The 25002-nt window shown below is 66.1% G+C and overlaps 3 protein-coding genes across 8 annotated transcripts; 2 read left to right on the top strand and 1 right to left on the bottom strand.

Moving 5' to 3' along the window:
• Positions 1–411: 411 nt before the first annotated feature.
• On the bottom strand, positions 412–16694 carry ARHGEF1 (Rho guanine nucleotide exchange factor 1). 4 transcript variants are annotated; one of them, XM_054052679.1, is made up of 33 exons: positions 16477–16694; positions 16127–16174; positions 15944–16021; positions 15739–15852; positions 15359–15457; positions 14471–14513; positions 14096–14201; positions 12877–13017; positions 12360–12389; positions 12163–12265; positions 11678–11771; positions 11532–11570; positions 10802–10939; positions 10614–10716; positions 10494–10505; positions 9553–9705; positions 8451–8635; positions 7888–8034; positions 7723–7805; positions 6904–7029; positions 6326–6440; positions 5772–5872; positions 5593–5670; positions 4950–5025; positions 4681–4848; positions 3866–3953; positions 3351–3452; positions 2892–2956; positions 2369–2518; positions 1755–1940; positions 1523–1668; positions 900–981; positions 412–605 (listed from the first exon to the last, which is right to left on the bottom strand). In XM_054052679.1, exons 2-32 carry the CDS (start codon positions 16151–16153, stop codon positions 907–909), a joined length of 3171 nt encoding a protein of 1056 aa, XP_053908654.1. In that variant the 5' UTR covers positions 16154–16174; positions 16477–16694; the 3' UTR covers positions 412–605; positions 900–906. The 4 variants fall into 4 exon arrangements, with proteins under 4 accessions (XP_053908654.1, XP_053908655.1, XP_053908656.1 ...); XM_054052680.1 differs by lacking the exon at positions 10494–10505; XM_054052681.1 differs by lacking the exons at positions 9553–9705; positions 10494–10505 and having other exon boundaries at positions 413–605; positions 16477–16693.
• A 1148-nt stretch (positions 16695–17842) lies between these two features.
• On the top strand, positions 17843–20198 carry CD79A (CD79a molecule). 2 transcript variants are annotated; one of them, XM_054052593.1, is made up of 5 exons: positions 17843–17997; positions 18888–19319; positions 19565–19683; positions 19771–19836; positions 19933–20198. In XM_054052593.1, exons 1-5 carry the CDS (start codon positions 17880–17882, stop codon positions 20044–20046), a joined length of 849 nt encoding a protein of 282 aa, XP_053908568.1. In that variant the 5' UTR covers positions 17843–17879; the 3' UTR covers positions 20047–20198. The 2 variants fall into 2 exon arrangements, with proteins under 2 accessions (XP_053908568.1, XP_053908567.1); XM_054052592.1 differs by having other exon boundaries at positions 19768–19836.
• A 203-nt stretch (positions 20199–20401) lies between these two features.
• On the top strand, positions 20402–24871 carry PRR19 (proline rich 19). Of its 2 annotated transcripts, XM_054052587.1 has the most exons (6): positions 20402–21014; positions 22020–22355; positions 22434–22713; positions 22797–22924; positions 23521–23589; positions 23667–24871. In XM_054052587.1, the coding sequence occupies exons 2-6, from the start codon at positions 22035–22037 to the stop codon at positions 24858–24860; spliced, it is 1992 nt and encodes a 663-aa protein (XP_053908562.1). In that variant the 5' UTR covers positions 20402–21014; positions 22020–22034; the 3' UTR covers positions 24861–24871. The 2 variants fall into 2 exon arrangements, with proteins under 2 accessions (XP_053908562.1, XP_053908561.1); XM_054052586.1 differs by having other exon boundaries at positions 22020–22713.
• Positions 24872–25002: the final 131 nt, after the last annotated feature.

Genomic DNA, 25002 nt, shown 5'->3' with positions numbered 1-25002 from the left:
CCCCCACCCTGTAAATACCCCCCGTGACCCCCCCCCCCCCCGCCGCCCCCCCTGCGGCCGCTCAAGCAATAAAACCCCCCCTCGCTCGGCATCGCCTCCGCCTCGGGGTGGGGGGAACCAACATTGAGGGCCCCCCCCCCCCCCCAAAATAACCACGGGGGGGTGGGGGGCGCGGAAGCGACGACTTTATTTGGCGTTGGCCCGGATTCTTTGGTTTTTAGCCCAAAATGAGCAGACGCCCCCCCCCCCCATCCTGGGGGAGAGGGAATTTGGGGTCCCGGGGGGGGGGCACCTAGGAGCCCCCCTCTTCTGTACAAAGGTTAAAAAAGCCCCCCCTTCCCCCCCCCCCCAAAGCAGCCCCACAGCTTGGCAGCCCCCAGCCCCATATATTGGGGTGCGCCCCCTCTCCGCCCCATAGATTGGCCTCCCCAGCCCCATATATTGCCCTCCCACACACACAGATGGGGGTGCCCCCCCTCCCCAAATGGTCCTGGAGTAAATGGGGGGGAGGGGGGGGTGTGTCTTTGCAGGCATCCGGATGCGGCTGATGTGGGGCTGCCCCATAGTGTGGTGGGGGGGGACACCCGTATCTGATAGGGGGGGACCTGGGGGGAGAGAGAGAGAGAAAGGGGTCGGGGAGCTTAGGGGGGCGCCCCACGGCGATCGCACCCCCCAGCCCCACAGCACCCACCCAGCCCCACAGCACCCACCCCATGATCCCCCCAACCCCATAGCACCCAACCCACGCTCCCCCCCAGCCACGTGGCACCCCCAGCCCCACAGCAATCGCACCCCCCCCAGCCCCATAGCATCCCCTCAGACCTATAGATGCCCCAGAGCCATGTCCCCCAGCCCCCCACAGCTCCCCCAGCCCCATAGCACCCATGGCCCACCCTTACCCCCCCCTCATGTGAAGAGGCAACCGCCGGAGCTGCGCTGGGACAGGAACTGCTGGAGCTGCCAGAACCGCTCCTCGATCTCCTGGGGGGCAGAGACCCACGGCATGGGGGGCAGAGACCCACGGAGTGTGGGGCAGAGTCCCACGGAGTGTGGGGCAGAGACTCAGAGCACAGGGTCCCAGCCCCCTATTGCCCCCTCAGCTGCAGCAGCTCACTTGGGGGTCCCACCCCTAATGCCCCCCCCCAGCACCCTACTGCCCCCCTAGCCCCACCTCATTTGGGGGTCCCAGTGCCCCATTGGCCCCCCCAGCTCACTTGGGGGTCCCAGCCCCCCATTGCCCCCCCCCCAGCCCCACCTCATTTGGGGGTCCCAGCCCCCCATTCCCCCCCACCTGATCTGGGGATCCCAGTCCCCCATTGCCCCCCCCAGCTCACTTGGGGGTCCCAGCCCCCCATTGCCCCCCACCTCATCTGGGGATCCCAGTCCCCCATTGCCCCCCCCAGCCCCACCTCATTTGGGGGTCCCAGTGCCCCACTGCCCCCCCAGCTCACTTGGGGATCCCAGTGCCCCACTGCCCCCCCAGCTCACTTGGGGGTCCCAGCCCCCCATTGCCCCCCCTCACCTTCAGCCCCTGCAGCGCCTCCTCCAGCCCCCGCAGCTCCTCGGCCAGCCAGGCTGCCTGGGAGGGGGGCAGCGCCAGGGGTGTCCCCCCCGCCTCTCCCCCCCGAGACCCCCATTGCGGGGAGCGGGGGCCATTGGGGGGGGGCCCTGCGATGGAGAGAGAGAGAGAGGGGGAGTTACACCCCAAAACCCCCCTGTGCCCCCTCCACAACCCCCCGCCACTCCCCCCATACCTGTGCCCCCCCCCTCGGGGTGCTGCCCCCGGCCCTCGCCTTCGCTCTCGGCGCCATCGCCCGCGTCCCGGCGCTCCTCGGGGTGGGGGTTCAGCCCGGGGCGCCCCCAGGCCTCCTCAGGGGGGGACGTGGCCCCATCACCGGCCCCCCCGGCCGCCGGCGGCAGCAGCTGCTTCAGCGCCGACACTGGGGGGGGCAAAGATGGGGCAGAGATGGGGGTCTGGGGGCTCAGAGCAAGATTGGGGGTCAGGGTTGGGGGTCAGGGTTTGGGGTCTGGGGGCTCAGAGCAAGGTTGGGGGTCAGGGTTGGGGGTCAGGGTTTGGGGTCTGAGGGCTCAGAGCAGGGTTTGGGGTTAGGGTTAGGGGTCAGGGTTTGGGGTCTGGGGTTCCCCTGGAGGCTTGGGGTCCCTGGGTGTCAGGGTCTGGGGTCCCTGGGGGTCAGGGTTTGGGGTCTGGGGGTCTGAGGTCCCTGGAGGTCAGGGTTTGGGGGGTGTCCTTGGGGTCTGGGGGGTTCCTGGGGGGGTCAGGCGTCATGGTTTGAGGTCAGGATTTGGGGGTCTGGGGTCCCCTGGTCAGGGTTTGGGGTCCCCCTGGGGTTTAGGGAGCCCCCCTCACCTCGTCGCAGGGCGCCGGCTGCCAGCCCCCCCTCGACCCCCGCCCGGGTCTGGGGTCTCCCCAGCGTCAGCAGCTCCCGCTCGGCCTCGGCCGCCCCCGCTGGGCGCTCAGGACCCTCCGTCCCCTCCACGGCCCCCGCCTGCTCGCGCTCTGGGGGGGCACGGTCAGACCCCCTCTCTGAACCCCGAACCCCCCGACACCCCTGCCCCTCCCCGGAACACCCAAAGCCCCCCAGATCCCCCCCCTGGAACCCCCAAACTGCCCCAACCCCCCCCAGACCCCCTTGGAACCCTCAGACTCCCCTTGGCAACCCTGGGATCCCCCCCTCAATCTCCCCCAAACACCCCCAGACCCCCCTGGATACCCCCAAACTCCCCAGGAACACCCCGGACATCCCCAAACCCCCCCAGACCCCCTGGGATCCCCCCCAAAACAACCCCAGATGCCTCATACCCCCCCCCCAACCTCCCTGGCCCCCCCTGGAACCCCCAGCCCCCCTTTGGCACTCCCAGCCCCCCCTTACCGTCCAGGGGCTCCTTCAGGGCCCCCCCATTCTCTGAGCTACTCAGCAGGGGCTCCCGAAACCCGCTGTGGGGGGGAAATTTGGGGGGGGGATCAGGGATGGACCCGATGTCCCCCTACACCCCAAAACCATCCCTCCACCCCGCAGTACCCACTGGGGGGAAGCTGTGGGACCCCCTCCAGTGCACCCCCCTCACCAGAGGGGACTGAGGGACACCCCCAATCCCCCCCTCAGTGCCCCCCCCTCACCAGAGGGGACTGAGGGACACCCCCAATCCCCCCCCCAGTGCCCCCCCCTCACCAGAGGGGACTGAGGGACACCCCCAATCCCCCCCCTCAGTACCCCCCCCTCACCAGAGGGGACTGAGGGACACCCCCAATCCCCCCCCCCAGTGCCCCCCCCTCACCAGAGGGGACTGAGGGACACCCCCAATCCCCCCCTCTCAGTGCACCCCCTCACCAGAGGGGGCTGTGGGACCCCCCACCCGGGCGGGGGGGCTTTGCCCGCTGGGACCCCGGCAGCTTGAGGGACCCGGCTGTCTCGCTGATCAACGCACACCAGCTGGGGGGGTGGAAAAGGGGGACTCAGCACCCCAAAACATGCCCCCCCCAAAATCCCTGTGCCCCCAAGTCCCACCCACCCATCCTGTCACCCAATCCCCCCTGCTCATTCCCAATCCCCCCCATTCCCACACACCCATTCCCAATCCCCCCCAATCTCCCCCCATACCCAATCCTGCCCCCGTTCCCCCGCAACCCAACCCCCCCCAAACCCCCCATTCCCCCCAATCATGCCCCCCCAATCCTACCCCCATTCCCAATCCTCCTCAATCCCAATCCTGCCCCCCAACCCCCCCATTCCCAACCCCCCCATTCCCAATCCCCCCTCAATCCCAATCCTGTCCCCCAACCCCCCCAATCCCAACCCCCCCCATTCCCAATCCCCCCCCATCCCAATCCCGCCCCCTCCCTCACTTTTTTCTCTCCGCAGGGCTCTGTGCCACCAGCTCATAGATCTGCGCCCCCCCCTCCCAGCTGATAATGACGTAGAAGGCTCGGTGATCTGGGGGGGGCAAAGGGGGGACCCTGAAACCCCCCAGGACCCCTAAACCGCCCCACCCCCCAATTCCAGCCAGTCCCATACCCCCACGGCACTCACAGCCTCCCTGCACCCCCAAACCAGGCGCCCCACACGCCCAAATCCAGCCCTGCACCCCCAAATCCAGCCCCATACCCCCAAATCCAGCCGCACAGCCCCAAATCCAGCCCTGCACCCCCAAATCCAGCCCCATAGCCCCCAAATCCAGCCTCATACCCCCAAATCCTACGCTGTGGCCACCTCACATCTCCTGGTGGAGCTGAGCCGGATCACCAGGCTCAGCATCAGCAAACCCAAATCAGTCCATAACCTCCAAATCCAGCCCTGCACCCCCAAACCCAGCCCTGTACCCCCAAATACAGCCCCACAGCCCCCAAATCCAGCCGTGCACCCCCTAATCCCCACCTGTGGCCACCTCGTGCGTCATGACGGAGCTCAGCCGGATGACGGGGCTCAGCATCAGCACCCCAAGCCAGCCCTGCACCCCAAAACTGCCCCATAGCCCCCAAATCCAGTCCCGTACCCTCAAATCCAGCCCCATACCCCCAAATCCTACGCTGTGGCCACCTCACATCTCATGGTGGAGCTCAGCCGGATGATGGGGCTCAGCATCAGCAAACCCAAATCAGTCCATAACCCCCAAATCCAGCTCTGTACCCCCAAATCCAGCCCCGCACCCCCAAACCCCCACCTGTGGCCACCTCGCGCGTCATGGCGGAGCTGAGCCGGATGACGGGGCTCAGCATCTGTTTGCCGTCGGGCGCGGGGGTGATGGTGCGGCTGTGGCAGCGCAGCACCAGCCGCTCCTCCTGCCGCTGCAGCAGCACCAGCAGATCGTCCAGCAGAAGCACCTGCACCTCTGGGGGTGGGGCACCCCAAAACATGGGGCAGAGGGGGTCAGGAGGGTAGCAGGGACCCCCCAGGAGGACCCCAGATCCCATCCCGAGCCGCGGTTCTCACCCACAGCCTTGTCCCGCGTGAGGCGCCAGGTCAGGGGTCCCTCGTGCACCAGGTTCCGCTTGGTGATGTCCATGTTCTGGGGGGTCAGGGGGGTTTGGGGGTGTCGAGGGGGTTCAGGGACTCAGAGGAACGTAGGGGATGAAGGTAGGAGTTGGGGGTTGGGAGGTATTTGGGGACTCAGGGAGGAGCTGGGGGTTAAGGGGGAGTTGGGGGTCAGCAGAAGCATCGGAGATTTGGGGGTTCAGGGGGTAGTATAGGGGGGTCAGGGGGAGTTGAGGGTCGGGGGAGTTGGGGGATCAGGTGGGAGTTGGGGGTCAAGAAATTGGGAGGTCGGGAGATTTGGGGGATCTCAGGAGAAGTTGGGGGATTCGAGGGAAGTTAGGGGGGCTCAAGCGGCAGTTGGGGGGTCAGGAGAGAATTTGGGGCACCGAGGGAGCAGTTGGGAGGCTGAGGGGGGAGTTAGGGGGGGTCACAGGAGAAGCTGGGAAGGGATTTGGAGCGTCAGTTGGGGGGCTTGGAGGATTTGAAGGGCTCAGAGGGGACTGGGGGGCTCGGGGGGGGATAGAGCATGTTCTGAGGGAGTATTTGGGGGTGCAGGGCGGTATTTGGGGGTGCAGAGGGGGGGTAGGAGCACCCCCCTCACCCTGAACTCGCTGAGCAGTGGGTCCGTGCTCTGCTTCAGGTTGGAGAGATCCAAGCGCCGCTGGTAATCCTTCAGCTTCTGCCGGGAGAATGAGGGGGTCGGGGGGGGATTTGGGGGCGCTGAAAGGTTTTGGGGGGGGGGCGCTCTGAAGGGTTTGGGGGCGCAGGGGGGGCTCTTACCATCAGATTCTCCATGTCCCGCACCTCCTGGTTGACGTGGTTCAGGATCTGCCGGCAGCACTCAGCCGCCTGCTCCACCTTGGCGCGCTCGTCCGCAGCCTCTGCGGGTGGACAGATGGGTTTCGGGGGGTTTGGGGGAGTCTGGGGGGGTCTGGGGGGACCTGTTTTTTTTGGGTAGGGTCTGGGGGTCTCAGGGAGGAGCTGGGGGGCTGCACTCAGCCACCCGCTCCACCTTGGTGCGTTCATCCACAGCCTCTGCGGATGGATGGATGGATGAACTGGGAGGGGTTGGGGGGGATCTGGGGGTTTTTGGGGGATCTGGGGGTGGATTTGGGGGGGATCTGGGGGGGTTTGCAAGCGCCCGGGGGGCTCAGGCAGGAGTTGGGGGGCTCAGGTAGGAGTTGGGGGGCTGCACTCAGCCACCTGCTTCACCTTGGCGCGCTCGTCTGCAGCCTCTGCGGGTGGATGGATGGATTGGGGGGGGAATTAGAGGGGATATGGGGGGTTTTGGGGGGCCTGGGGGGTGGTCTTTGGGCCCCCCCCATCCCGCTCACCTGTGCACTTGGTGATGCTGTGCAGCAGCAGTGGGTACTTGGTGAGGCGCTGCATCTCCGTGGGGATAATGTCCCGCAGCTGCAGCCGGCGGCACCGCGGCTGGCTCTCCGCTTCCTGGGGGGGGGTACAGGGATGGGGGGGTCTGGAGGGGGTCCTGGGGGTTCTAGGGGCATTTCTAGAGGTCTGCGGGGTGGAATTTAGGGGGCTGGAGGCTGGCTCTTGGATCCTGGGGGGAGATGGCAGAAATAGGGGGGTCTGGGGGGGTCCTGGGGGGGGTAATTTGAGGGCTTGGGGCTGGCTCTCAACTCCATGGGGGTGGAGGGAACTGAAATGGGGGGGGTCTGGGGAATCTGGCAGTCCTGGGGGTCCGCACGGGGGGTCTGGGGGCGGATCTGGGGGTCCTGGGGCTCTGCAGAGGGGGTCTGGTGGGGAATCCAGGGGTCCTGGTGGGCTATGGGGGGGGTTGGGGGGAATCTGGGGGTCCTGGGGGGTTATGGAGGGGCTGAGGGGGGGGGAGGAGAAATCTGGGGGTCCTGGTGGGCTATGTGGGGGTGTGTGTCTGTTTGTGGGGGGGCACCTGTATGAACTGGCAGAATCGTGCGTCCTTGCGCTGTTTCGCCTTGAGCTGCTCCAGCGCGAAGGACTGGCGGCTGCAGAACCGCGCCGAGATCTTCTGGAACCAGCTGCCCTCCGTGCCCTCGAACTGCAGCCGCAGCCGCATCAGCACGCTCCCCCCGCACGCTCCCGCCTACCCGCCCTGCATGCAGCCTCGCGTGCTCATTGGAACCCCTTCCTGCGAGTTCCGTGCGTGCTCTGCATGCACCCTGCATGCTCCCACAGACCCTGCATGCGCTCTGCATGCACCCTGTGTGCTCTCACACCCCCTGCATGCGCTCTGCATGCACCCTGTGTGCTCCCACAGACCCTGCATGCACTCTGCATGCACCCTGCGTGCTCTCACACACCCTGCATGTGCTCTGCATGCACCTTGTGTGCTCTCACACACCCTGCATGTGCTCTGCGTGCTCCCTGTGTGCTCTCACACACCCTGCATGCGCTCTGCGTGCTCCCTGTGTGCTCTCACACACCCTACATGCGCTCTGCGTGCTCCCTGTGTGCTCTCACACACCCTGCATGTGCTCTGCATGCACTCTGCATGCTCTCACACACCCTGCATGCGCTCTGCGTGCTCCCTGTGTGCTCTCACACACCCTGCATGCGCTCTGCACGCTCTCCATGTGCTCTCACACACCCTGCATGCGCTCTGCACGCTCTCCACGTGCTCTCACAGACCCTGCATGCTCCCTGCGTGCCCCCATGCATCCTGCACGCTCCCAGCGCCCCGCACTGGCTCAAACCCCGCTCCCCGCATCCCGCACGCCCCCCGCACGCTCACCCGCGCCAGCAGGACGTCCCCGATGGCTGCGATGACGTAGCCGCTCTCCTCCCGCAGCCTCTTCAGGCTGTCAAGGAACAGGGCTGCGGCAGAAGAGGAGAGGGGGGGTTGCCCCCCCCCCAGGATCCCCGCTCTGGGGGCCCCCCCCGGCCCCCCCCTACTCACTGTGCACCTCCACTAGGTCTTCGAGGCTGGGGAAGATGTTGGCGAGCTCCTGCTCGTCGAAGAAGCCCTCGCGCAGCATGGGCTGATAGAAGAGCTCCAGCAGCACCCGCAGCATCCGCACGTGCGCGTGTTCCGTCAGGAACAGCTCTGGGAGGGGAATGGGGGGGGTCAGGGGCAGTCTGGGGGGGCCCAAGGGCATCAGGGTGGGGGTCCCAGAGGGCAGAAAAGGGGGTAGGGGAGTCCCGAGGTGCAGCCGGCGGGTCCTGGGACGTGGAGGGTGGGGAGACCAGGGGGGAGTGAGGTCCTGAGGGGAGGTCTGGAGGGTCTGGGGACAACACGGGTGTCCCAGGGTCCTGGGGGGGTCCCAGGGTGCTGGGGGGGAGGGTGTCCTGGGCGGGGGGGTCCCAGGGTGGTGGTGGGGGGGGGTCCTGGAGGTGGTCCCAGGGTGCTGGGGGGGCAGTGTCCTGGGGGGGGTCCCAGGGTGGTGGTGGTGGGTCCTGGGGGGGGTCCCAGACTGGTGGGGGGTTTCTCGAGGGAGGGGTCGCCGGGAGGGGGTCTCTCACCGTTGATGACCTCTTGCCGCTTGATCTCACTCTTCTTCAGCCTGAGGAGTGCGTCGGGGGCGCAGAGCTGCCGCCACGCCGGCGGCTCCAGCTCCAGCTCCGCAACGCGCGGCTCAGTCTCCTCAGACTGGGGAGGCAGAAAGGACTGCGGGGGGTCACCCCCCCCCGGCCCCCCCGGCTCCAGGCTGCGGGAACAGGGGGGGTCAGCGGCTCTGCAGGGGAATGGGGGACGCCACCCCCTGGGAGGGAACTGAGGGGCATTTGGGTGTCCCACACACCCTCGGGGGGGAATTAAGGGTGATTTGGGGGCCCCACACACCCTGGGGTGGGGGAATTGGGGGTGATTTCAGGGCCCCACACACCCTGGGGGAGGGATTGGGGGTGATTTGGGGGCCCCACACACCCTGGGGGGGGGGGAATTGGGGGGGATTAGGAGGGGGCTCCTCCCTCCTCACACCTGGGGGGAGGATTTTTGGGGTACCACAGACCTCAGGGCGGGGATCTGGGGGGTCCTTACCCTCCCCTCAGACCTTGGGGGCGGGGGGGCCTTGGGGAGGATGTGGACCCCCCTCCCTCACATCTTTTGGGGAGGGGGCAGGGATTTGGGGGGTCCTGTCCCCCTCCACACACACACCTTGGGGGGTTGGATTTAAGGGGGCTCCCACCTCATCAAACATCAATGGGGCACTTGGGGGGTCCTTCTCTCCCCACACACACCCTGGTGGGGGGAATTTGGGGGGCTTCCCCCCCCCTCACACCTTGGGGGTCTTTTTAGGGGTGCCCCCTCACTCCCTAAGGGGCGTTTTTGGGGTGCTCCCCCTTAGTCCTTGCAGGTGGTGCTTTTTTGGGTTGCCGCCCCAGTCCCTGTTTGTTTTTCGGGTGGGTGTTTCTTGGGGTGCTCCCCCCATCTTAAGGGTGCGGTTTTTTGGGGTGCACCCCCTCCAGTCCTTGGGGAGGCGGGGGGGTTGAAGGGAGTATTTTTTGGGGGGGGGTTGTTTCTGGAGTACTCCTGCCTGCTTTAGGAGGGGCTGATTTTGGGGTGGCCTGCCACCCCTTCCTTTGCAGAGGGGGGGCGGGCTGCTTTTGGGGTGCCCCCACCTACGTGGGGCGCCGACGGGGGGGCCCTTGCTCGGGGCGCGGCGGCGCCTGCAGGTCGACGTCGCTGCGGGAGCGCAGCTGCTTGGCTTTGGTGCGCTGCGAGCGCCTCCGGTCCGACACGCGCAGGCTCTCGGAGCGCCCCAACCTCCCGGGGAGCCTGCGGGGTGGGGGGGGGCACCCCAAAACCCGGCGGGGTGCAAGGGGGAGCCGGGAGATGCGGGATAGATGGGCAGGGAGGAGGCAGCGGGCAAGAGGATGCATGGGGCATGCAGGCATACGGGATGCATGCGACGCGGGGGGGGGCACCGCCAAGCCGGGGGGGGGGGGGGGAAACACGTCAAGCCGAGGGAGCAAATACAGCAATGCAGCAGATGCAGGACATGCAAAACAAATGCATGTGCAACACACATAAGGCATGCAGATATGCAGGATGCATGGGGGGGGTAAGTGGGGGGATGCAGGAGATGCAGGATGCATGGGGGGTAAGTGGGGGATGCAGGAGATGCAGGATGCATGGGGGGGTAAGTGGGGGGATGCAGGAGATGCAGGATGCATGGAAGGAACAGCACGGGGCGGGGGGGAGCAGGCATGCAGATGGGGACGGGGGGGAGAGAAACAGCGTGAGACCCCAGCGGGGAGCATGCATGTAATCGGGGGGGGGGCATGCATTCGATCGAGGGGAGCATATACACAATGGGGGGGGGGGGCCATGCATGCAATGGGAGGGGGCACAGAGCCATGCAGCAGCCCGAGGCGGGGTATGGAGGGTTCAAGGGGTGCCCCCCACCCCCCACCCCCCAGCATGGCTGTGGGGCTGAGGGGGGGTCCCAGTACTTAACTGCATGGGGGAGGGCTCTAAGTGCCCCCCCAATCCCCGTCGCGCCCACACCCCCCCCCCCCAGGTATGCAGGGAATGGGGGGGGGGATTCAGGGAGGGGCACCAACCTGATCCGTCTTCTGGGGAGAGAGAGGGTTGGGAGGGGGTTAATTGGCGGGGGGGGTGGGTTAATCGGGGGGGTTAATTGGGGGGGGGGGTGTCGCAGGGTGGATGGGGCCCCCCCTCACCTCTCGTTCTCAGCCCCCTCCTCCGGGGGGTGCATTTCGCCCGCAGGGGGGTCTGGGGGGGGGCGAGATGGGGGGGGCTCTCCCAGCTCTGAGGGTTCCGAGCCTGGAGGGGGGGGTATAAAAATGAGTGGGGGGGGACACACACAACCCCGACCCCCCTCCCCTCAAACCCCGCGCCCCCCCCTCACCTGGCTCACCCTCGGTGCCCTCCCCCGAAGGGGCATTGATGGTGACAGCCGTGCCAGGGGGGTCGGGGGTCCCGGCTGCCCCCCCCCGCGGCCGTGGGGGCCCCCCCTCCGTTCTCAGGCCCTTCGGTGCCTTTTCAGCTGAGGGAGGAGGAAATGGGGGAGGGGGGGGTCAGCACAATGCTCATCTCCCCCCCAAAATCTGGCCCCCGCTGTTCCCCCCAGAGTGCACAAGGGGTTAAAGGGGGGGGGGGGGCATGGGGGGCACCGGGGAGGGGGAATGGGGGGGCCCATGGGGGGGGTAAAAGGGTCGGAGGGCTCACGAGGGGGAGGTTAATGTGGTGGGGGCACGGGGGGGGCATTTAATGGGATGGGGGGTTCATGGGGGGCATTTAATGGGGTGGGGGCATTTAATTGGATGGGGGCTCATAGGTGGGAGATTAATGGGGGGAGTGCATGGGGGGCATTTAATGGGGTGGGGGGGCGTTTAATGGGATGGGGGCTCATAGATGGGAGATTAATGGGGGGAGTGCATTGGGGGGGCATTTAATGGGGGGGGGGCACCGCATGGGGGGTGGTTAATGAAAGAGAGAGCACAGAGGAGGCATTTAATGGGGTGGGGGTCACCTATGGGAGGGGTTTGATGGGGTTGAGGGTCCAAGGAGGGGGTTCAATGCAGGGGGAAGCCTTGAGGGGGTGTTACTGGGGGGGCTATGGGGGGGTCCGGGGGTACCTTCGCCCTCGGGGCCTTTGTTCTGCCTGAAATCTGTGTCTGCAAGGGAGAAATCCGGGGGGGGGGGGGGGGGTGTGCTGAGAGGGTTGAGGGGGGCAGAAAGCCCCCCACCCCCCCAATTCCCGTGTCACCCCCCCCACGCTTACTGTGTGCGTCTCGGCCCCAGAGCGCGGCCCCCGGCAGCGAGAACCCCCTGCGCGCCTTCGCCGGCAGCTCCTCCGGCTTCTTGCCCCCCGAAATCTGGGGGGGGGCAGCTTCGATTGGGGGGGGGCAGCTTCGTTTGGGGGGGAAATGGGGACGGGGAAATGGGGGGGCAATGGGGGGAGCAAAGACTGGAGGATGCAGCAGATTCTGGGGGAATCAGAAGGGTTTGGGAGGGGCAGAAAGGAATGGGGGGGTTCAGCAGGATTTGGGGGGGTCTGGGGGGTCAGAAAGGAATGGGAGGGGTCAGCAGGGTTTGGGGGGGCCAGCAGGGAACGGGGGGCTCCAGGGGAGCTCAGTACAGTTTGGGGAGGGGTCTGGGGGGCTCAGCAGGGTTTGGGGGGCTCAGCAGGGTTTGGGAGGTCCCGGGGGGGGCAGCAGGGTTTGGGGGGGGGTCAGCAGGGTTTTGGGGGTTCTGTGGGGGCCTCACCTTCTTGCGGAAGAAGTTGGACCGGGATTTTTTGCCGTCCCCCCCCTTGGGTTTGACCCCCAAGTGCTTCATGTAGGCCACGATGGCCCCGAAGATGGCAGAGCTGAGGTGGGGGGGGAGAATGGTGAGGGGGGGGCACACCCCCACCCTGGGGGGGCCACACGCCCCCCCCCCCCAACCCCCGTCTCTGCTCTCACCTTTTCTCCTCGTCAGAAGAAATAGTGAGGCTGTGGGAAAAGGGCAGATTCACCCCAAAATCCGCACCTCTCCCCGAGCCCTCCAGGGGAGAGATGAAGGAAAAGGGGGGGGAAGTGGGGGTGTCCCTCCCCAGCTTGGGGGGGGGGAGGAAGGTGGGATGTGGCTTTGGCAGGGGGGGTCCTGGATTTGGGGGGGGTCACTCAGGCTTACGAGGGGAATCCCAGGTTCCGAGGGGGTCTTAGATTTAATGGGGGGCGCTCCCAGATCTAGGGGTGTCCCGGATTTGAGGGTGTCCCTCTGGTCCGGGGGGGTTCCCTCTGGTTTTGGGGGTGTCCCTCTGGTCCGGGGGGGTTCTCTCTGGTTTTGGGGGGTCCTTCTCGTCTGGGGGGTTCTCTCTGGTTTTGGGGGTGTCCCTCTGGTCCGGGGGGGTTCCCTCTGGTTTTGGGGGGTCCCTCTGGTCCGGGGGACTCCCTCTGGTTTTGGGGTGTCGCTCTGGTCCGGGGGGGCCCCACTCACTGCATCTCCTCGAGGCGGGCGAGCAGGATTTCCGCCAGCTGCCGCTCTTTGGCGTCGCGGATGCCGAGATCGCGCGTGCGGTACGACTCCAGCTCCGCCAGCTCGGGCTCGCCCGGCGTCATCCCCATCAGCCGCTTTGACCTGAGGGGGACACAACCCTGTGAGCTCCCCAGAGCCCCCCCAAACCCCTCTGAGCCCCTCAAAACCCCTCTGAGCCCTCCAATCCCCTCTGAGACCCCCCAATCCCCTCTGAACCCCAGTGTCATCCCCATCAGCCGCTTTGACCTGAGGGGGACACAACCCTGTGAGCTCCCCAGAGCCCCCCCAAACCCCTCTGAGCCCCTCAAAACCCCTCTGAGCCCTCCAATCCCCTCTGAGACCCCCCAATCCCCTCTGAACCCCAGTGTCATCCCCATCAGCCGCTTTGACCTGAGGGGGACACAACCCTGTGAGCTCCCCAGAGTCCCCCCAAACCCCTCTGAGCCCCTCAAAACCCCTCTGAGCCCTCCAATCCCCTCTGAACCCCAGTGTCATCTCCATCAGCTCCTTCAACCTGGGGGAGGGACATGACCCTGTGACCCCCCTCAGGCCTCCGCGAACCCCCTTGAACTCCTCTGAGCCCCCTGATCCCCTCCGAGCCCCCCCCCAAACCCCCATTAGCCCCTCCAAGCCCCCCCAAACCCCTCTGAGCCCCCCAAACCCCTCTGAGCCCCCCAAAATCCTTCTGAGCCCCCCAAAAACCCCACTGACCCCCGGCATCATCCCCATCAGCCACTTCAACCTGGGGGTGTGGGGCCAGCGCTGTGATCCCCCCCAGACTCCCCCAAACGCCCCCAGTCCTCACAACTCCCTTTGACCACCCCCAGCCCCCCAAATACCCTTTGACCCTCCAATCCCCTCTGCCCCCCCAGTCCCCCCCAACCCTGCTATCCCCCCAGCCTCCAGCTCCTGAGCCCCCCTCCATGCCCCCCCTAATTCCCTCTGATCCCCCCAAAGTCCTGGTGATCCCAGGCTTCTGGTGACCCCCCCACAATCTCTTTTGCCCCCCCATCCTTCAGATCCTTTGCCCCCCCCAGCCCCCACAATCCCCTTGACCCTCCCAGACCACCCTCTCAAAGTCCTCGAGCTCCTGGGTGAACTCAGGCTCCTGGTGACCCCCCAATTCCCTTTGGCCCCCAACTCCCTGCCCCCCCCCGAGCCCCCCCAGACCCTCCCACACCTGAAGTCCTCGAGCTGGCGGCTGATCTCGGGCTCCTGGCACCCCTGGATCTCCTGCAGGTAGCGCCGCTGCAGCTCCTCAGGCAGCAGCTCAGGGCGCGTTCGGTCTGGGGGGGGGATGTCAAATGTGCCCCCCTTCATGACAATGCCCCCCCCCCCATTCCCCCCCCTTCCCCCCCAAGGCTGGGGTTTCGCAGCAGCTTCCGCCCTCGCAGCTGGGTGCGGCGGCAGAGGAAGGGCTGCCCCCCCCAAAATAAAAAGGATAGGGGGGCTCTAGGGGGGTCAGGGGGTCTCTAGGGGGGGGTGCAGACACAAGGGAGGGTTGTCATTGTGTGCCCCCCCCCCCAAAAATGAAAGATAAAGGGGTTTGGCTCACCCAGCTCGAACTGCACGTGGGGAGGGACGGGCACCCGCAGCAGCTGCCGGAGAGGGGGGTGACAATGAAGGGGACCCCACTGAGCGCTGGGGGGATTGGGGGGGACACAGGGGGGGGTTGGGGGGGGGGGCAATGGGGGGAGCTGGGGGGGGGTTGGGGCTGCTAGGGGGGTTGAGAGAGGCTGGGGGGGATCACAGGGATCTGTGGGGGAACGGGGGGGCTGGGGACGGATATGGGGGGTCTAAGGGGGGGGTTATGGGGGATCTGTAATGGTACAGGGGGTCTGGGGGCTTATGGGAGGGTTATAGGGAGCTGTAGGGGTACAGGGGGTCTGGGGGAGTTATGGGGGATCTGTAGGGGTAGAGGGGGCCTGGGGGATTTATGGGGGGGTTATGGGAGTCTGTAGGGGTACAGGGGGTCTGAAGGGGTTATGAGGGGTCTGTAGGGGTCCAGGGGGGTTATGTGGGACTATAGGGGTACAGGAGGTCTGGGGGAGTTATGGGAGGGTTATAGGGGGCCTGGGGGGATTATAGGGGGCTGTAGGGGTACAGGGGGTCTGGGGGAGTTATGAGGGATCTGTAGGGGTAGAGGGGACCTGGGGGAGTTATGGGGGGGTTATAGGAGTCTGTAGGGGTACAGGTTAGTACAGGGGGGTTATGGGTGGCTGTAGGGGTACAGGGGGTCTGAAGGGGTTATGGGGGGGTCTTGTAGGGGTCCAGGGGGTTTATGTGGGGCTGTAGGGAGTACAGGGGGTCTGGGGGGCTAATGGGGCATCTGTAGGGGTCCAGGGGGGTTATGAGGGGCTGTAGGGGTCCAGGGGGGTCCAGGGGGGTTATGAGGGGCTGTAGGGAGCACAGGGGGCCTGGGGGGGTCCGGGGGGGTCCTCACCCCCGCCTTGTCCAGGAACATGTGGCAGAACTCCAGGAACTGCTTCTTGCCCTCTTTGGGGTTCATGCGCCGCAGCATGTCCACATGCAGGTAGCAGAGCTGGGGAGGGGTGACAGCGAGGGGGGTGGTGGTGAGGGGACCAAGACCCCCCCCCCCCCAGAAAAACCTCCCACCCCCCAAAAAAAACCCTCCCTCCCACTCCCTTGGACCCCCTCCCACCCTATATTTTACCTCAACTCCATCCCCTGCCGGCGGCCAGGGGGGAACAGAGAGAAGCGGTTATTGGAAGCGAGTTGGGGGGTGCAGCTTCTTGCCCCCCCCCCCCCCAGGGGTACCCCCCCTTCTCCACAAGCCCTGGGGACCCCCCCCATGTCCCTCACCACAGGGCAGGAGTCGAACTGGAGGACGACGTGTTGCAGGAAGGCCATGAGATAGGCGGGATGCTGCCGCAGCAGCTCCAGGCTCTGGAAGAGGCTGCTCTGCTCCTCGGGGTTCTGGGGGGACACACATAAAATGGGGGGGGGTGTCAAGCTTTTGGGGGCTCCCCCCACCCTGTCTTTGTGTGTTCCCCCCCCCTCAGCTCACTGGCTCGATGTCGTTCTCGAAGTCCTCATCCTCAGCCCCGATGATGGCGACAGCGGCGCGAGCGCCAGGCGTGGGGGGCTGTGGGACGAAAAAAGGGGGACACTTGGGGTGGGGGGGGCACTCAGGGGTCCCCCCAGAGGGTTTTTTTTTTTTTGGGGGCGGGGGAGAGGGGTCAGTACTTACCCCGTTAAACCCTTCCTCAGGCTCCATGCTGCCCCTCAGACGGTGTCACTGGGCGGGGGGGGACACCACACACCCCTGAGGTGAGTTTGTGGAGTCCCAGCCCCCCCCCCCCCATTTTGGAGCCGTTTTTGGGAGGGGGGGCCTCTCCCCAGGCCCCTCAAAGGGTCGGGGCAGGGGGGTAGGGGCTGCTCTCAAAGGGGCTCCTGACCCACACAAAGAGCCCCACTGATCCCCCCTGTGGCGGGGGGGTGTGTGTCCCATTTTACACCCCCCCCTTGCACCCTAGGGAGTGGGGGGGCACTTTGGGGGTGGCCCCCACCCCAAAATAACCCACCACCACCCCTTCCTACCTCCTTCCGAGCTGTGGAGCGGATCTGGGGTGCAGGAAATGTGGCAACTCCCCGTCTCGGGAGGTGTGGGGCAGCCGTGGGGCAGTGTGTGTGGGGGGTGTGTGGCTGGTTTTGGGGTGCCCCCCCCGGGTCCCCCCCCAGGCGGAAAAGGCGCCTCCCGGGCTGAAACACAAAGCGGGTGAGAAGGGAGCGGGCGGCTTCCTGCAGGAAGTGATGTCCATGGCCCCCCCGCGGCCCTGCCCCATGGCGCTGTGGGGCAGAGGGAGCCCTGCCCCATGGCACTGCCCCCTGCCCCACTGCAGCCCCCCTGCACCCCTGCCCCATGGCGCTGTGGGGCAGAGGGAGCCCTGCCCCATGGCACTGCCCCCTGCCCCACTGCAGCCCCCCTGCACCCCTGCCCTATGGCACTGCCCCCTGCCCCACTGCAGCCCCCCTGCACCCCTGCCCTATGGCACTGCCCCCTGCCCCACTGCAGCCCCCCTGCACCCCTGCCCCATGGCGCAGCCCCCTGCCCCACTGCAGCCCCCCTGCACCCCTGCCCCATGGCACTGCCCCCTGCCCCACTGCAGCCCCCCTGCACCCCTGCCCCACGGCACTGCCCCCTGCCCCACTGCAGCCCCCCTGCACCCCTGCCCCATGGCGCAGCCCCCTGCCCCACTGCAGCCCCCCTGCACCCCTGCCCCATGGCACTGCCCCCTGCCCCACTGCAGCCCCCCTGCACCCCTGCCCCATGGCACTGCCCCCTGCCCCACTGCAGCCCCCCTGCACCCCTGCCCCATGGCACTGCCCCCTGCCCCACTGCAGCCCCCCTGCACCCCTGCCCCATGGCACTGCCCCCTGCCCCACTGCAGCCCCCCTGCACCCCTGCCCCATGGCACTGCCCCCTGCCCCACTGCAGCCCCCCTGCACCCCTGCCCCATGGTGCAGCCCTCTGCCCCACTGCCCCCCCCCGCCCCACTGCTCCCCCATCACCGTGTGGGGCATCAGCCGCATCCGAGCTTCCTGTGGGGGAGGCTGGACCGGGGGGGGGGGCTGCGCCCCAAAACCTGAGCCTCAAACCCAGCACCTGAAACCTTGCACCCCAAAACCTGAGTTCCCAGACTGCTGAGCTCTGCACCCCAAACCCTGAGCCCTGAAACACTGAGCTGTGCACCCCAAAACACCAACCCCCGCACACCAACCCCTGCAACCTACACCTCAACCCCTGAGCCCTGCACCCCAAAACCTGAGCCTCAAACCACTGAGCTCTACACCCCAAAACACCAAGCCCTGCCCCCCCCAAACCCTGTGCTCTGTAACACTGAGCCCCAAACCCCTGAGCCCTGCCCCCCAACTCCTGCCCCCCAATTCCCAGGGGTCCCCCTGGGGCGCAGCGCCCCTCCCATGCAGACCCCCCTAGAGGCATGCGTGGAGCGCTGGGGCGCATCTCCTGCGCCGCAGCCCGGGGTGGTGGCAGTGCCATGGTGGGGGCTCCCCAAAAACGCGGCGCCCCGCTCCCCCTCCTCCTCTGCCTCCTCCCAGGTAGGAGCTCCCTCATTTGTGGGGGTCTCGAGGTGCAAATGTGTGGGTCTCGAGGGGGGGGGTCCCACGGGCGCACGAGGACTTGGGGGGCCAGCCCCACAGCAGCGCTGACCCCCAAATTGGGCTGGTGGGGGGGGGAGAGCAGCACCCCAAAAATCAGCTATCCCCCCATTTGCCGGCGATTCCTGGAGACCCCAAAACAGCTTGGTTTTGCCCCAGTGCTTCCTGCCAACAGTGTCCGCCAGAGGAACCGAAACCTGGGGGGGTGTCGGGGGGACTTTGGAGGGGCTTTTGGGTGGGTTTGGGGGGGGGTTGGTGAGTTTGGGGAGTTTTAGGTGGGTTTTGGGGTGGTTTTCGGGGGCGTTTGGGTGGATTTTGGAGGGGCATTGGGTGGTCTGGGGGAGCATTGGGTGGTCTGGGGGAGCTTTGAGTGGGTTTGAGGTGGGTTTGGGGGAGCTTTGGGTGGGTTTGTTTGGGGTCCGGATGGGTTTGGGGAGTTCGGGTGCATTTGAGGTGAGTTTGGGGAGTCTTAGGTGGGTTTTGGGGTGGTTTTCGGGGGGCTTTTGGGTGGATTTTGGAGGAGCATTGGGTGGGTTTGAGGCAAGTTTGGGGGGTTTGAGGCATTTTGGGTGGGTTTGAGGTGGTTTTGGGGGAGCTTTGGGTGGGTTTGTTTGGGGTCCGGATGGGTTTGGGGAGTTCGGGTGCATTTGAGGTGAGCTTGGGGGAGCTTTGGGTGGGTTTGTTTGGGGTTTGGATGGGTTTGAGGGGTTTTGGGTGGGTTTGAGGTGAGCTTGGGTGGGTTTTGGGGGGTTTGGGTGGGTTCGTCTGGGTTTTGGGGTGGCTTTGGTTGGTTTCGGGGGTTGCCTGGTGACCCCATTGGCTGCCCACAGGCTGTTGGTGCTCGCTGCCCGCGTGCCGCGGCGCCGCCTGCACGGTTCCGCCATCACGCATGGCCGTGACGCCGGTGACGGTGGAGAGCAACGGCAGCGCGTCGGCACGCTGCGGCCATGGGGGCGTCAAGGTGGAACCGGGCCCCACGTCACGCGTGGGCACCGTCGGGGACCATCTGAGCCTCGAGTGCCGCTTCCAGGCGCCGCCGCACGCCCGGGCCAACTGGTATCAGGTTTGCCCCCGCGGCAACTGTAGCCACCCCCGAGCCCTGGTGGAGGCCGACGGCGCCGGGCGGCTGCTGCGGCACGAGGACGGTGCTGTGGTCCTCACCTTCGTGCGCCTGGCGCATGCTGACAGTGGGCTCTACTATTGCCGCGTGGAGGCTGGCGGCAACGCCGCGCAGTCCTGCGGCACCTTCCTGCGGGTGCATGGTGAGTGCCGGGGTGCCCCGTCTGTCCCACAGCTTGGGGTGCCCCCCAAAATCCATGTATCTCCATACCACGTTGGTGGTTCCCCATCGCCACATGGCCTCCAACCTCCCAACAAATGGGTTCTCCAGCTCGGAATCCTCATCCCAAGCTGTCTGCCACCTCTGTAGCCCACCTTGGGGTGCCTCAACCCCCCTATCCACGTGTCCCCCCATCGCGATGACTCCCCCATCTCATCGCCGCTGCAGATCCCGTCTCCGTGCCGTTCCTCAACATCAACGAGGCCACCAAGAACCGCATCATCACGGCCGAGGGCATCCTGCTCCTGCTCTGCACCGTGGGGCCGAGCCTCTTTCTCCTGTTCAAGGTAAGGGGGTGGATGGCATCACTGGGGGGGGAGGGGTGTCTTGGGGTGCCCCCCCAACTCCTAACACTGCCCCCACGGCCGCAGAAGCGCTGGGCCAACGAGCGGCTGCTGCAAACGAAGAAGAGTGCCTTGGAAGAGGAGAATCTGTACGAGGTGAGAGGGGACCCCACTTGGGGGACAGGGGAGGGGGTCACCCCCTACCCCCCCGACCCTGACCCCTCCTCTTCTGCCCCACTTTCCCCCCCCCAGGGCTTGAATCTGGACGAGTGCTCCATGTACGAGGACATCTCAAAGGGGTTGCAGCCCACCTACCAGGACGTGGGCAGCCTCCACGCCGTGGACGCCCAGCTGGAAAAGCCCTGAGGGGTTTAGGGGGCCCCCAGCATCACCCCCCCCCCCCAAGGTGGAAAAGCCCTGAGGGGTTTAGGGGGCCCCCAGCATCACCCCCCCCCCCAAGCTGGAAAAGCCCTGAGGGGTTTAGGGGCCCCCCAGCATCACCCCCCACCCCAAGCTGAAAAAGCCCTGAGAGGTTGGGGGGCCCCCCAGCATCACCCCCCACCCCAAGCTGAAAAAGCCCTGAGAGGTTGGGGGCCCCCCAGCATCACACACACACCCCCCAGCTGGAAAAGCCCTGAGTGGTTTGGGGGGTCCTCCCAGCCTTGCCCCCCCCCTCACCAGCTTTGCTTCATTAGCACGAGGCTCGCTTGCTGCACACCCCAATAAAGATGAGGAGTGCAAAGCACCCCGTTGCTTCTGTGTCCCCCCCGTATCCCTGAGCCCCAAAACCCAGAGCCCCTAAACCTTGAACCGTTGAGCCCGTGCACCCCCAAACCTCGGAGCCCACAAACCCTAAATCCCTGAGCTCCTGCACCCCCCAACTCCTTGAGCTCCTAATCCCTGAGCCCTCAAACCCTAGAGCCCCTGCACCCCCAGACACCGGGCTCACAAATCTCTGAGCCCCCTGGTCCCCAAACTCGAGCTCCTGCACCCTTAAACTCCTGCCCCCCCCCCCCGCAACCCCATATCCTTGGGCCAAAGCGCACGACCCGCCCCTTGCCCGCACTCAGCCAATAGTGCCGGCGCTGGGCGGGGCGGAACCAATCCGCGCGCAGCCCTCAAGCCCCGCCCCTCAGACCCGCTCCCGCCAACCAGCGCCGTGCTCCGGGAGGGGGGCTGAGCCAATCCGCGCGCAAGCCCTCAAGCCCCGCCCATTGGCCTGCTCCAGCCAATCAGCGCCGTACGCCGGGAGGGGCTGAACCAATCGTCGCGGAGCGCGCAAAAACCTGTCGGGGCGCGCGCGAGGCGGCTCCATAACGGACGAGGCGCGAGGGGTGCGCGCGCGTCCCCGTCCCCGTCCTTCCCCCGCCCTCACCCCGGGGCGGGAGGGGAGTCCTTTGGAGGTGGGGGGGGGAAGAGGGAAGGGAGGCAGTGAGGGGGAAATGGGGAAAATGAGAGGAAAATGGGGGTCAATGAGGGGTAAAAGGAGGTGCAGGGGAGGAGATGGAGGTCCTGGGGGGGAATTGGGGATCCAGGGGGGAGGGAATGAGGGGGAAATGGGGGGGTCTTGAGGGGGAAGATGGGTGTCCTGAGGGGTAAAATGCTGTGGTTCAGAGAGTGAAATGGGGGTCATCAAAGGGGACTTGGGGGTCTTGTGGGGGGTGAGGGGAGAAATGGCGGTCGGGGGGGTTGGAGGGGAGATGGGGGCGAATGAGGGGGAAATGGAGGTCCTCAAAGGACACTTGGGGGTCCTGGGAGGGAGCGAGGAGTGAATTAGAGGGAGCCTGGGGGGATGGGGGGTCTGAAGAGGAAAGGGTCCTGGAGGGGGTCTGAGAGGAAAGTGGGGGGTGTTCCAAGGGTAGATCTGAAGCAAAATCGGGGTCCTTGAGGTAAATTTGGGTGTCTGAGGGGGAAATGGAGGTCCTAGGTGGAATTAGAATCAAAATGAGGGCTCTTGAGGTGGATTTGCGGGCCCAGGGAGAGTCTGAGGGGTAAATGGGGGGCCTCGGGGTGGAGATGGGGGTCCTGAGGGGGAAACAGGGGGCCTTGGGGTGGACATGAGGGTCCTGAGGAGGAAATAAGGGTCTGAGGAGTGGATTGACGGGGGGAAATTTGAGCCTCTGAAGGGGTGTGGGGGATATTAGGGGAGCCCCTGAGGGGGTTCCAGGAGTACCAGGGGTGTGAGGTGGAAATGAGGGTCCTGTGGATCATTGGGGGTCCTGGTGGGGACATAAAGGTCCTTAGGGGGCCTTGGAGATGCTGGAGGGGTCCTCATTCACTGGGTGTCCAAAACCCTACCCTTTGTTCAAAATCTCCCTTTTTTTTTTTGCCTTTTCCAGGCTGGTGTTGGTGCCATGAGCCACCGCGGTGGCAGAGGGGATGGCAGAACCAGGGGGCACCCCAGAAATGTGGGGGTTCCCCCCGCCCGGCAGAGCCCTTGCCCCCCAGACCCCATCCCCGGCCGCGTCAAGCGCCGAAAAACCAAACGGGAACGCGACATGGCCAAATTTGGCCAAAAGCGGCTGGTGTCAGGGTGTCGGAGGGCTGGCGCCCCTCCCCACAGGCTGCCCTCGCTGTGGGGCGGCCACCCCCCCCGCAGCCCCCTCCCGGCCCCCAAAACTGTGGTCATCACCCAGAAGCGGCTGTGCCAGCACCGCGGCATGTTCAACCACGAGGTGAAATCCGTTGACGTCGAGCGGCTCCTGAGCTCTGGGCAGGATGCGGCTCCCTGCAGCGAAACTCTCGTCCCGCAGCTCGAGGGAGGCGGCCCTGCTGCCGAGCAGCCACCGCTGAGCCCCCCCGAAGTCCCCCGAAACCTGGAGGAGACAGGGGTCCCATCGCTGCCGTCCCTGCGGGACCTGGCCACACAACTCAGCATGATTTTGGGGCGCATTCCCGCTTTCCCGGGCCGCGATCTGGTGGACGAGCGACGTCGGAGCATCCTGAGTGCCCTGCTGCAGCGACACCGCATCCCGCTGGACCTCACCTTCCTCCTGGCTCACCGGAATCAGGGCGCAGAGGCTGCGTCCCCGGGTACAGTACCCCACGGCACCAATGGGGAGTGGGGGGGTTCCTGCCCCTGCTCCCCAAATCTCAGCCGTGGTGTCCCTTCGCAGGTGGCTGGAGGCCCCGCACCCCCGAGCCAGAGCCGGAGCAGGTCGATTTTGGGGGGCATAAACAGAGCTGGGACACGACTCCCCCCTTCAGTGGCACCCCCGGCCCCCTGCGAGTCATCATGGAGAGGGTGAGCAACCCAAAAACCCCTCTGCGGGGTTCCTCCCTCCACACACACACACTTTGGGGCCCTGTTCACCCCTCTTTGAGTTCCCCTCACTTTGGGGTCCTTTCCCCCCTTTGGAATCCTTATCCCCCTCCTTGGAGTCCCACTCCCCTGTTTTGGGGGTCCCACTACCCCCTCTTTGGGGTCCTTTTCCTCTTCCTCTTTTGTGGTCCTTTTCCTCCCTCTTTGGGGTTTTGCTCTCTCTTCACTGTTTTTGGGGTCCCTCTCCTCCCCTTTGGGGTCCTTTTTCCCCTCTTTGGGGTCGCACTCCTCTGGTTTTGGGTTCCCTCACCCCCCACTTTGGGGTCCCTCTCCCCCTCCTTTGAGGTCCTTTCCCCCCCTTTGGGGTCCTTTTCTCCTTCTTTGGGGTCCCTTTCCCCTGGTTTTGGGGTCCCTCTCCCTCTCCTTCTTTCCAGTCCCTGTTGCCCCTCTCTCTGGGGTCTCTTCCTCCCCTTTTTGGGGTCCCTCTTCTCCCGTCTTGGGGGTCCCTTCTCCCCATTTTAGGCTCCCCCTCCACAAAACGAGGGTCCCTCTCCCTGCACCCCCCTCTCCTCCCACAGACTCCCCCCTGCGCCACCCGGCTGGACACCCCCAGCCCCATTTTTGGCGGTGACGGAAAGGAGCGGGAGGTGAGTCGGGGACATGGGGGGGGGGGTTTATTGGCCGGGGGGGGCTCGGGGTGGTTCTAGAGCCGCTCTTCCTGCAGAGCCCCTTCTCCTGGACCTCGGCCGAGGAGGATGACACGCACCCAGCGCCACTTTTCCAACCCCGTGTGGCGACGCCGGAGTGGGGGGATCGCTGCCGGCATGGGGGCACCCTGCCCAGCTCCCCGCTCGCCCACGTCCCCACCAGCTGTACCTGTGGGTGTCCCTCCTGCGATGATGCCGGCGAGGGCTGCAGCTGGAGCCACCGGCCACCCATCGCCCCCCCGGCCTTCAGCCCACTCGCGCCACGGCAGCACCGGACAGCCCGACGCGCCGGCACCACCACAGTTGCTCCCCGGTGCCCGGAGCTGCGCCGTGAGGCCAACCTGGAGCCCCCCGAGGCTTCGCAGCGGCTCGTGCCAGGCTGGCTGCGTGCCAAGCGCCGTGTGCCATGCTGCCGCCACCACCACCTGCTGCAGCACAACACAAGCCAGCACGACCTGGTCCACAACGATCCCGCGCGGCATGACTCGCTCTGGAATGATCCGGTACAGCACGATCTGGCGCAGCAGCGCAACTTGCTCTGGAACGACCCGGAGTGGCGTGATCCGCTGTGGCACAACCCGCTACGCAATGATCCGGTGCAGCACGATCTGTTCTGGCACAACCCACGGCGGCACGACCCACTCCGGCATGATCCGGTCCCGCCCAGCGTGCTGCAGGGTGATCCACTGCGGTATGACACACTCCGGAATGATCCACTGCGGCATGATGTGCTCCAGAATGATCCGATGCAGTATGATGTGCTCCAGAGCGACCTGATGCGGCGCGAGGTTCTCCAGAGTGACCCGATGCAGCACGACATGCTCTGGAACAATCTGATGTGGCACGACGAGCTCCGGAATGACCCAATCCGGCACGACGTGCTCCGTAATGATCCGATGCGATGTGACATGCTCCGGCACATCTCCCACCACCCCAGGCAGCCGCTGGCACCCCCGAGCCCCGGTGGGTGCCGCTGGCCGCCGCCACTGGAACACAGGGCAGCCCCGGAAAGCTGCCGGCACCGTGGGCGAGAGGAGCATTGGGCTGCACCGGAGCCGGGGCGCCGGTGGGGCCTGGGGGAGCCGGGCTGGCTGCGGGCACCGCAACACCTGCCCCTCGCTGGCTTTGCTGCTGCGGAGGTGCCGGAGCGCAATCGCTCACCTGTGCCCCGTCCCGAGAGCTGGAGCTGCTCCTGCGCAGGGCTGTACTGAGTGGCGGTCGCTTTTTGGGGTGCAGGGGGCACCCCCTTTGCCGGGCTGTACCGGGGGGTGGAGGTCGCTTTTGCTGGGCTGTACCGGAGTGGGGAGTTGCTTTTTGGGGTGCGAGGGGCACCCCGTTTGCTGGGCTGTACTG

Source organism: Cuculus canorus, chromosome 35 (assembly GCF_017976375.1).
Source record: "Cuculus canorus isolate bCucCan1 chromosome 35, bCucCan1.pri, whole genome shotgun sequence".
NCBI lineage: Eukaryota > Metazoa > Chordata > Aves > Cuculiformes > Cuculidae > Cuculus > Cuculus canorus.
Note: the sequence above shows the minus strand (reverse complement) of the source record. Positions and strands in the feature narration are given on the sequence as shown.